At 43.1% G+C, this 12,543-nt stretch overlaps 1 gene segment (V, D, J or C); it reads right to left on the bottom strand.

The window, feature by feature from the left end:
* Window positions 1-207: 207 nt before the first annotated feature.
* On the bottom strand, window positions 208-12,222 carry LOC148646813 (Ig kappa chain V-III region MOPC 63-like). The segment is given in 4 exon segments: window positions 208-762; window positions 2,305-2,349; window positions 11,635-11,931; window positions 12,092-12,222. Coding segments are annotated over 4 exon segments (714 nt in total).
* Between the last annotated feature and the right edge of the window lie 321 nt (window positions 12,223-12,543).

Genomic DNA, 12,543 nt, shown 5'->3' on the forward strand with positions numbered 1-12,543 from the left:
ACTCTCAGAGAGCCAGCTGTGAGCCTACAGTGAGCTCACTGTGAGGGTGTTCTTTATAATTCCTAACATGCACTCACAGGTTGTTTTACACACCATTAGCGTCTGCCAGTCTTGATCACTCATCTCTAAATAATTCACGATCAAATCAGAACAATATGCATTTATGGGGTGCAAAGGAGTTTTTATAATAAAGATCAGGATGACTAATTTCATGATTCAAAAGTTCTTTATTACTATAATTTTTCTCTCACTAACAGCACGTACAACAGGACTAAACAACACGCACACTTGGACAGTGGAAGATGGAGAAGCTAAGCGCGTCTAAAACGTTGCTAACAAATACATCTGAGTACTGAGGGGCGCAATAAGGTTACAGTCACAGAGATAAAGCTAAAACACAACACAGCCATCAGCAATGAGGTGCTGCCCTCTGTGTGGGCTACTCTGGGCAGTCAGATTTGTTCAGGGTCTTCTGGACAGTAGCCTGGGACCCCTGGCTGGCCTCGCAGGTCACGGAGTGCAGCGATTTCCAGTCGGCCTCGGACAGCGTCAGGGTGCTGCTCCAGCTGTAGGTGCCGTCGCTCTCCAGGATCCCGGGGGTCTTGGTGACGCTGCTGCTCTTGGAGCTGCCGTCGATCTTCCACTGCAGGCTCCAGTCGGACGGGAAGCCCTTGTTGGCCAGACACAGCAGTGTGGCGCTTCTCTTGGTGCTCAGCTCCACAGTCGAGGGCGGCAGGAGGGACAGAGACGGCAGAGCATTACCTGCAGACGGAAACCGGTTGGAATGAGATCACAGAGACTCACAGCCGCCAGGGAGAGACTCACACAGACCCACAGGGAACAAGAACCCGAACTGTCGCAAAATAGACATTATTTCACTATTGACAGATAGCTGAAAAAGGAAAAGGACGTTTTACACGTTTGTACAGGGTCTGAATAACTGTTTCAGGACATTCAGGACTAAAGTTCATCAGTTGGAAATACATGTATTTAAAATTCCTTAAATACACCTCATTTTGGTAATGTCTGAAAGTTTATTTCCCTAAATGTGTTTTAAACATATCTTGCTTATTGAGGACTACAAACTAAAGCTGTATCCCTGCTGCCTCCTGTACTAAAAGCCCAACTAGGCGCCTCTCGCTGAATAAATCTGACCCGTAACGACAGGATCGTTTCATCGTCTGCAGGACCCATCAGCACTGGCGGGTACAGAGGCTTTATAAGTGCAAGACGCTACAAATAACTGTGAAATTCGATAGTGTATTCCCCTGGAGAAGAAAAACGTATGCCTGCTATGAAATATTAAGTACAAATAAAACACTTTTTTAATTGTTTAATAAAACACTTCTTGTTGGATTAAGCATTTTTGGAACTTAATATGATGACTGTACAGTTACTACAAAAAGTACGTTTTCTTGTCTTCATTTCCGTTGTCCCTATTTATTCAAAATCTTACAAAGTGCAAATTCAAAAGCAATTATGAACCCAAGAGCAGAGATCATTAAGCGATTTTTAAACCGTCAAATCTTCGTGTAGCCGCTGAATTGTAAAATAATTATTAACGCTTCAGGAACATTGAAACGACACTAATCTACTTCAACACTTAGCTTATCTGTACACGCTGAATTATATTTTTTTCTGTTCTTCAAAAAAAGATGTAAAAAGATGCTTTAAGTTTATATGTTGTAATTAAACAGCAATAACTCGAGTGCATACTGTATATACGAATTTATATTCCTGATATTTGAGTTTGGGTTCTGTCAACCCCCGAAGTGCAGCCGGAGCGGAGACGCGGCTCTGTTTCCACAGCCCGCGCCTGTCAGCTCTTCTCCGCCTGAAATGGATCCGAGTCAACGGCTACATTAAGGTATCACTGGTCTCACTTGGACGGGCGGGGTCTGAACCCAACAGTCTCAATCGGGTTTCAGACCATGGGATGTGGAAACGTTCCGCTGTGCGCTTTTGACACCGACTCTGTATCTCCAGTACCAGCCGGATTAATGGACATTTCACGTTAAAGCCTACTCAAAATAGAAGCATTCTATACTATAAAGCAAACATAATAAATGGACACTCAGGATTTACACGAGATTAAGCCTGTAAAGTATCCCGCACTGTAGAGGAGCGCCGCAGCAGCTTAGCCGGGCTCAAATCGCTCTTCTCAATACAACACTCTTCAACTTTATAAAGTAGGAACTTAAAAAAAAATCTTAACATGGGCTTCAAAGTTGCAATTTCTGTGACAAAAAATAATTTCAGAAAAACACACAGAAACAGCTCTGAAAAGACGAAGAGATCACTTACTTCCAACGCTCAGTCTGGTGCCGCCGCCGAAAGTGTACCACAGTGCTTTAACTTGATTCAGCGCTCGTACAAAAACCTGCTCCCGAACCGGAGGAGCGTCTACAGCGTTTCTACAGGTTTATATCTTCCTTTATCTCGCCTGGAAACCCAAGGATCCTGACATTTAAACTATTTTATATCCAGATCGTGGAAGGTGTTAAGTACAGGACATTAATAATCTCAACACTAAATATGATCATAAAAGCGCCCGTGTTTCTCTAAGAGCCGCGCAGTCCTGCGGGGTTTGCAAAGAAACAAGTAATAGGTTTATTCCATGCTGAAAAAAAGAAGAAAGAGAACACAACGTTTCGGCGGTGGAGCCTTCTTCAGCAACCGAATTATTGATACGTTTTTAAAATCTCTCACCTGTCCGTTTTTAGTGCTATTTAGTTTATCCTCAGTGAGTCGCGACGAACCCAGCAATCACAAGTCGCAAACCGAGATGTCTCCCTGGACTGGACGCAGGAGTATTATACCGCTTCCTTGCACATCACATTTATCAAGCTATTGAAATTAGAATTCCAGCACTGCTGGTACGGTTCACAAATTACCTCACTCACATTTTCACTCCTATTCTGCATCTTACTCACACTTGTGCTGTCACTATCGTTGCTATACTTGCGTTTCAGAGTCCCAGATTTGAGCCAGTGCTCCATAATAAGCCTTCTGCTTCTTTAAATTACACGCAGAACTTTTAAACTCAATGTAAGACATTATAATTATAATTAATAGTTGCTTATACTTATATAGTGCTTTTCTTCACACTCCACTCAAAGCACTTTACAGGTAATGTAATCACCTGCATCCACCTTATAAGAGAAATTCAGGCTGTTAGAGTGGAAAGTGCCCTTTATTCCCAGCACAGCAGCAAAGACACGGGCACACAAATACTGCGTCATCGGGCTATAACATGCTCGGGACATTTGGGGTACAGATCTATAGGGTGGTTAAGTGGTTACAGGTATAATAATAATAATAATTGCTTACACTTATATAGCGCTTTTCTGGACACTCCACTCAAAGCACTTTACAGGTAATGGGGACTCCCCTCCACCACCACTAATGTGCAGCATCCACCTGGATAATGCAACGTCAGCCATAGTGCGCCAGAACCTCACCACACATCAGCTTTCAGTGGGGAGGAGAGCAACGTAATGTAGCCAATTCATAGATGGGGATTATTAGGAGGCCATGATTGGTAAGGGCCAATGGGAAATTTGGCCAGGACGCGGGGGTTACACCCCTACTCTTTTCGAGAAACGCCCTGGGATTTTTAATGACCACAGAGAGTCAGGACCTCGGTTTTACGTCTCATCCGAAGGACGGCACCTGTTTTACAGTATAGTGTCCCCGTCACTATACTGGGGCATTAGGATCCACATGGACCGCAGGGTGAGTGCCCCCTGCTGGCCCCACTAACACCTCTTCCAGCAGCCACCTTAGTTTTTCCCAGGAGGTCTCCCATCCAGGTACTGACCAGGCTCACACCTGGTCAGTACCTGGATGGGAGCCTTGGCAATACCTGGATGGGAGACCTAAAAGGGTATAAACCAAGGATAACTATTTACATGGCAGCCCAACATCCCACTTCAATGTGCAACCGCACCAGATGGTCAACCAGCGCTGGCCAGTAGCCCTCAGTCCCCCTTTGTCTTCTCCTCCCATCCTGCACCTCTCCACACACCTCAGCCGGGCGCTCCTCGGCCACAACGCCAGGTGAGGGGGCCACAATATTCAAAAGTAAGAACAAAATGGTATGAACAATAAGAGCAACAGTCGAACCGCACTCGCATATCAAAACGTAAACTGCGTAACCATGCAGTCATGACAACTAGTGATGCACAGGTTCACTCGTTTAAAAAAAAAAGATTTTAGATCGGGTTGGGCAGATGACCCGTGCATCACTAGCAACAATACACTGGTGCAAGGCGCCAAGGACATCACTGCCAAACTGACTCGTTTTCAATGTGTGAAATCATTTCATTCGTGGTGAATAAAACTAAAACACTGAAGCGATAGGCGTTGATGGGGAGAATGAAGAGGCCAGATGGTCCCCTATAACTCATGCTTCATTCAAACACAAAGGCAACAGAAGGGTACAGCCAAGGAGAATGAATGGAAACTTTGCCCTTTCGGCAGACCCTCAGGCCAGCCAAGGCTATTACTTGGCTGGTGCTCACTGCCCCATTACTGACACACACAGTCCCCTTAATGGCTGGTGAAACTCTGATACCTAGAATCAACACACAAGTCCCTCCTCCCACTTTTTAAAGCCTGCAGTTCTTAACAGTGCTCCTAGGGGGAGCCCCTTAGTAGCAAACACGACAATATTCTTTCCTCAGACTTAAACTTAAACAGCGTAGACTTGTTTTGAGAAAGATGATTAGGTCAGCCCGCGGACCACCTGGCGCACGATCCCGGATGACGGGTGGTCCGTGGACCACACTTTGAGAACCACTGCTATAACTAATGTAGTAGGAAACCAGCAGGTTGTTAAAGGTGGAACATAAGGATTAACTATATTTTGTCATTTACTGTCATCTTTTACTCCATTTTTAGAAGTGTAAAAGTCTAGCAGAGATAAGATTCTGCGATCATGGCAGTGGTAAGGATGCAGCTCTGACTGCTCATGGAAAACTTGTAATCCTGTCTCTTGGGGATTCAAAGCTGCAGGAAGGACATCTGGGTGTTTATGCTGATTTTTCAGGGTCATCAGGACAGTCTGGAGTAAAACACTGACAGACAGCTTTTGTATTTGGCACAAAGAGTGGAATTTAAACCCAGAGTAGATCTTCAATGCACTAGTAATACCTGATGCAGAACAGTCCTCTGTTTTACTTGCTACACCTCAATGTGATTTTATCCTTAGAAAGAGCTGAAAGAATAACAATGGTCCTTGGTCTCTATGGATAAACCATCAGTCTGTCGGTTGCTATAGAGACAGGTTAAAGGAACATAATCTCTTCATTCTGGAACAAGACAGACTTGAAGGTTTGAACAATCTCAATCCTGACAGGGGCAGCTCAAAGGATACTTCAGACTCTGTAGCTCATTGAGGATGGAAGATCACATTCAGAAAATAAAATAAACCACCCAGGTGGTTCAGGTCCAAGTTCTGGTCTCTCCTTCAAAAAGCTTCTAAATAAAATTTGAGATTCACTCATTTGAAATGTCACATGAGCAAGATGGACCAAATGAATCCTTTTGTTTACTGTTCTTTGAGAATGTCATTTTCAATACCTAGCGTGGAATTAAGAAGTTGTTGTAAAACAGAAAATGAAACCATGGTCTTTGTGAAAGAGAGACAAGAACAGGAGACTGTAGACATCACAGACAGACAGGACCGAGCTGTGGTGAGCATGCAGGCACGTGTGGTGCAGCACAGCCTATGGACACCAGCAGAGACTGGTGCAGGCAGACAGTCCAGATCTGGGGTCAGAAGCAAGTGTTGCCCGATGCCATAGAGACACAATGAAGACACTAAGGGGCAAATGGCCAATCCAGAATCACAGTTAAGACAAGAAGGCAAAGTTCAAGCATGAGTAATACACAGGTTGTTAGCACAAAGAGAAATCCAGGTGTGATGTGCTCTGAGCAAAGTAAGAGTCAAACATCCAAGACACAGCACAGGGTATTAGAGAACTAGGAAACTAAGGAACTCAAGATGAGGAATACAATGAGGACCACCACCACCAGGTGTGGATGTAAAATGCCTGCAGATGATACAGGTTTCCTATCATAAATCGTAACTGACACTGAATGACAGGTGAGTTACCATAACAAATGCCAGCTCACTCAGCACTCCCCCAGCAAAAGTGAGCCTGGATTATTTTACACTTTCAAAACCAAACTGACTTCCCAGTGGGACTGTGTCTTTCAGTTAGATCTGACTCTGCTCCTGAAGAGATACACTGATGTTTGGTTTTCAATCTGATTATACCTGTTAAACTCTGAAGTAGAACATAAAACACTTATATATATATTATTGATGGAAAAAATATATATAATTTATCCGTATTCAACACTACAGTATTAATTCAAGCACATTGTGTAATATGTCAACTGTCTTTACATATCTTAAGCAGCTCCAACAATTACAGCTACACATCAAAGGACAAGACTTGGGACAGGACTTAGCAGGTCAACTCATGTTACATATCAAAGGACAGCTACACATCAAAGGACAGGACCTGAGACAGGACAAACTGGTCAACTCATGCTACATATCAAAGCACAGCTACACATCAAAGGACAGGACTTGGGACAGGACCAACTGGTCAACTCATGCTACATACTGTATCAAAGGGTAAGACAAATACCCATTAAGCGGTGAAACAAAACATCTTCCTGAGATCATACTGTATATAAGAGCTGGGAAACCCTCGCGGTTTGTCTGTCCTGCGGGGCAGACCCAACACACATTGATGTCATTATTGAGCTCAATAAAACTTAATCTGCACAAGACTTTGTCCTGCTCCTCTGATGAAGAATTTCCTACAACAACTCCAACTCAACAGGAACAATCAATTCACTTCAGGAGTACTAAAGTACTTAAGGTGATTTTCCAAAACATTTTAAAAAGGACTGATGACTTCAAGAGGACCTTCAACACATAACCACCTGGAAAGACCACAGTCCCAAATTCCAGGAGGATTCCTGCTTGATTTTGGAAAAGGGTTTAATAAAGACACAGACTTCTGTACAATAAACACTGATGTAGAGAGGGTAGCTACCAAAACTAAACCACTGTTACAGGATATAACCATTATGCCTGCTGACCAACAGAAACTGTTTCCAATCACACTTAACTTAACACAGAACTGAAGCTCCTCACATATCTTTATTGGGAGTCATTGATAAGGAGGATGGAGCTGTGCTGCTATTTTTCATATGAGGAGAGATCTCAGGAGGCTGGATTGCATCACACTGGTTATGTTCTAAATCAACATCAACATGCTTATAAATGTATATTTAACTCTTAAAAGACAAAATCATTCAAACAAAGGATAAATAAGTAAGGTGGGTTTAAAGGCACAAAGTCTGATATGCAGAGACACAGATTACTTATTTTCTAAAAAAACATTCTGAATAAATGCTGGAATTTTGAGTCTGTCAAAATAAAGACTTTTTCCAGTATGGGAGCAGGTTTTCTCAATACGGCAGACTCCAGACATCTTCTGTTTGCTTCTAGTTATTCTTGTGCTTCTGACTCCCAGTGAAAGGATTACTGTTACTGTTCTGTTGGATTATCAAACAGAAGGAAGAGCTACACCAGAATTATTTGCATAGAAAAGGCACTTTGCATTGGCGATACATGCTTCAGTGCTCTGGGAGTGTTTATAACCCTGTGAGTTTAACACTTCATACTGAGAACTGTCCTTCATGGCAACAGAACCCACAGCAGCAATGACTTTAATCACTGTCTTTATCTGGGCACTCTTCATTTCTACTCAGGGTAGGAATGCATTTGATTTGAAATATTTAATGAACATGCTATTTAATTGAATAGAATAAACTACTATGAGTAATGATAATTATTTGATGTTTAAAGGTCAAAAGATGTTTTGTTCAAAGAAGGAAATCATACAACAAAAAGACATAATATTATACTGTATTTCCTGATATGTTTTTTCAATTGTAACTATTTACCATATGCTCTGTCTTATTTACAAATTTCAGAAGCCGGAGGACAGATTACTGTGACTCAGATTCCAGTTAAATCTACTGCTCCAGGACAGAGTGTCACTGTGAACTGTAAGATCAGTCCTGCAGTTAACATATATAATTCTAAGCATGTACTAGCCTGGTACCAACAGAAAGCTAGAGAAACTCCTAAACTCCTGATTTTTGCATCAACTACCCGTCAAACTGGGATCCCAGAGCGTTTCAGCGGCAGTGGATCTGGGATTGATCAAGGTGCTCTCAATGGTGCTTCTGTAGAGAGTGGTAAGAATGGGCGGGGGAAGGTCTGCCCTCCTCAGTCACCGCAGGAAATAGAGATGCTGCTGTGCTTTCTTGGCTAGGGAGGTGTTATTGAGGGACCAGGTGAAGTCATCTGTAATGTGTACACCAAGAAACTTGGTGCTTCTACCTATCTCCACAAGGGAGCTGTTGATGTGCAGTGGGGAGTGATCAGCATGGGTCCTACTGAAATCAATGATTATCTCTTTTGTTGTATCTAGATTAAGAGACAGGATGTTGTTTGTCCACTAGTCCACTAGTTGCTCCACCTCCTCTCTTTATGCAAACTTGATGATGCAGTTGATCCGTGCTTGGCAGAATCGTCTTAAGTCATCAGTGTGAACAGCAGTGGGATGAGCACACAGTCCTGGGGGGTTCCGGTGCTCATTGTGATGGAGCTGGAGATGTTATTACCGATCCGGACTGTCTGAGGTCTCTTGGTCAGAAAGTCCAGAATCCAGTTACAGAGGGAGGCATTGAGATTAAGCAACCTCAATTTTCCTATCAGCTTCTGGGGGATGGTTGTATTGAATGCTGAGTTGAAGTCAATGAAGAGCATTCTTACATAAGTGTCTTTCTTGTTCAGGTGGGACAGGGCCAGGTGGAGGGCAAGAGATACAGTATCATCAGTAGACCGGTTGGGGTGGTATGCAAACTGAAGGGGGTTCAGAGGGGTAGGGAGTCTGGACTTTATGTGGCCTTTCGAAGCACTTCATGATAATTGTTGTGAGCACCACGGACCAGTAATCATTGAGGCAGAACACAGCTGACTTATTCGGCACTGGTATAATATTGGTGGATATTAGGCATATGTAGATGACAGCCTGGCACAAGGAGATATTAAAAAATATTTGTGAGGACTTCAGCTAGCTGTTCTGCTGTTCTGCACATACCTAGTTGCATGCTCAAGGAATATTATCAGGTCCAGCAGCCTTACGTGGATTAACTTTGGCTAATGTCCTCTTCATATCAGCTGTGGACAGGCAAAGCACCTGATCATCGGGAGGAAGTGTGGTTTTCCTCGCAGGCACAACATTCAGTGCTTCGAACCATGCATAGAAGTTATTCAGCACATCTGGAAGGGAGGCATCACCATCACTGGCACGTGGAATAGTCCTGTAATCAGTAATGGCCTGGATGTCCTGCCACAAGCACCGCATATCTCTAGTGTCCAGGAAGTGGCCATGGATTTTCCTTGCATAGGTTTGTTTTGCCTCCTTGATGGCATGAGACAGGTTGGCCCTCGCAGTCCTGAGGGCTGCCTTATCGCCTGATCTAAATGCAGCATCATGGGTTCTTAGCAGTGAGTGGACCTCTGCAGTCAGCCATGGCTTCTGGTTGGCCCTTGTGATGATAGATTTAGAGACAGTGACGTCATCTTTAGACTTACTGATGTAGCCAGTCACAGATGCTGCATACTCTAAATTAATGAGAAGATCATAGGTAGCAGCCTCCCTGAACATATTCCAGTCTGTGTGCTTAAATCAGTCCTGTAATGCTGAGATAGCTCCCTCTGACCATACTCAGATCTGTTTCAGAACTGGTTTGGCAAGTTTGAGCAGCAGTCTGTATGCTGGAATAAACATAACAGAGATGTGGTCAGAGTAGCCCAGGTGGGGGCGGGGAACAGCCTTGTATGCATTGATATTTGTGTAAACTAAGTCCATAATGTTATCCCTTCTGGTTGTAAAATTAACACATTGACAAAATTTAGGAAGAACTGTCTTAAGATCCGCACCATTGAAGTCGCCGGCAACAATGACAAAGCCATGGGGTGAGCAGTTTGCAGATCGCTGATGGCCCCGTAAAGGACTCGCAACACCTCTTCAGAGTCGGTGCTGGGCAGGATGTACACAGCCACAAAAAGAACAGTAGTAAATTCCCTTGGTAAACAGAAGGGCTGACACCTCTTAACAGTAACACTGTTATTCATTTCACTGATGATGAGCAGTGACTGGAGAGTATTGCAACATTTTTGCACCATTTTTTGTTTATATAAACACACTAACCACCACCCAGTTCTGAGTTGTAGGGTAATATAGATGCTGGCTGCCTTCGAGTCAACAATATCAGTCAACTGTACTAGCTTTAACATCAGAAGCAAGAATACCATTAATGAAATACTGAAGCCATTACTGAAATAAAATTCAGCACAGTGTTACTGTAAAACATTCATGAGACTAAACTGGAATTTTGTGGTCTAAATACAAAGTGTTACACCTGGCACAACCCCAATAGAGTCCATCACTCAGTCAGCAGCAGCCCTACTGCCAAGCATGGTGGAGCAGCTTCAGGTTATAGTTCTGCTTCTCCTCAGCAGGAACTGGGAGACTTCACTTGGAATGACAACGCCCAAGATCAAAGTGTAACTAACTATTGTGGAGCGAATATTTGGCTTAACCCGCTTGGCTGAGAGCCGACCTCCTGGCCATAGGACGAGGAGGCCAGGATCCCCAAGCAAGGTATCCAAGGAGTAGCTGCAGAGGTAGAGTTGGGGTGGAGGTGGGATGCAAAAGTCGCACACTAGGAAGAGAGATATCGCATTTGGTATTTATAGCATTTGGTGGAGGAAGGATGAAGGAAGTGATTGCTAATTTCCAACGGCTGGGAATGATTGAGTGTGGTTGTTGTCATCCCTCCCAAACTTTCGTTAAATAAACTCCATTTGTCAAGAGTGAGGGGGCAATTAATGGAGCAAAGTAGCAAATGTCAGAGTAAAACCTGCTTTACTCTGCTAAAGTTCTCATTTCTGAGATGAAAATTCAACTTTGAACAGGACAATGACCCAAATCATAAGGCTAAATCAGCAGTGGAGTGACTCAAGAATAAGAAAGAAAATGTCAATGAGTGACCAAGACAGAGCACTAGAAATAAAATTGCTGTTGATCAGAGCTTGAGTATATTTGTAAAGAAGAACATATAAAGAAATTGCACCATCATGATGTGCACAGTTGGCAAAAACGTATCCAAAAAGAGTCAAAGATGTACAGAAATTCTTTTCATGTTGCTTCCACCAGATTTAGACTTTGTGGGAGAATACTTATGCACTGGGTGTATTTTAGTTTTTATTTTGTTTATTCTTGAAATTAAATTTATGTTTGTATTAACATTATTAACTTTAATAAAGTCAAATATAATAGTAATCTTTTAATAATACACATGAAGCTCATTGTGTCTCTTTGCAACTTAGGTCCTCTACAGGCTGTGTCCTGTGTCTTTGCCTTCACCCTCAGCACCTGCAGGAGGTCCCAGCTGCAGCAGTGCAGTTGCTGTGCAGTCCTGCTGAGGGAGGTTTTTGTACGGGTGTGTAACACTGTGTGTACAGGCCACTAGTAGAATGAGCCAGACAGTAATAATCTGCTGCATCTCCAGCCTGGACTCCTGTGATGGTCAGAGTGAAGTCAGTCCCAGATCCACTGCCACTGAAACGGTCTGGGATCCCAGTCTGACGGATAGTTGCTGCATAGATCAGGAATTTATGAGTTTCTCCAGCTTTCTTTTGGTACCAGGCTAGGAATCTGTTATTGTATAGTGCTGCACTGGCCTTACAGTTCACAGTGACTGTCTGTCCAGGGAGAACAGATTTCACTGCTGGAGTCTGAGTCACAGTTACCTGTCCACTGGATTCTGCAAATGACAAAGAGAACATAATTAAATTCTAATTATGATATTTATGAAATTATGATTAATAGTAAATATCATATTGAGTTCCTGTTTTATACAAAACATTTCATTTTTACCTATAGTTGTAAACTACGTTCATCAAATATTTCAGACACATTCCTACCTTGAGCGGAGATGAGGATTGTCCAGATGAAGATGGTAATGAAAGTCATTGTTGCTGTGGGTTCTGTTTCCCTGAAGTGCAGCTCTCGGTCATGAAGTGTTAAACTCACAGGGCTATAAACACTCCCATAGCATGTACTGCCAATGCAAAGTGTCTTTTCTATGCAAATTGTCTTCCTGGGTTCAGCAGCCCTTGCACCCAGTCACTGCTGGAATCATAGGCTTAGTATTGTGTGTTGTGACAGAGGAAGATGAGCAGTTTAGCATGAACACTTCCAGAACAGCAGGTCTAGACAGAGAGCAGCTTTTAAGGCGAAGAGAATGAGACACAATCAACTGAGCCCTTATTCCAATCAACACAGCTAGAATGGAGTGGAGTGTGGAGAGTCTGGTTAAAGCAGCACTTGGCTCTGTGTGTTTAGACACATTACTGGTGGAGGTGATACCATGTTT

The sequence above is a fragment of the Lepisosteus platostomus genome, chromosome 16 (genome assembly GCF_059453375.1).
Source record: "Lepisosteus platostomus isolate fLepPlt1 chromosome 16, fLepPlt1.hap1, whole genome shotgun sequence".
Lineage (NCBI taxonomy): Eukaryota > Metazoa > Chordata > Actinopteri > Semionotiformes > Lepisosteidae > Lepisosteus > Lepisosteus platostomus.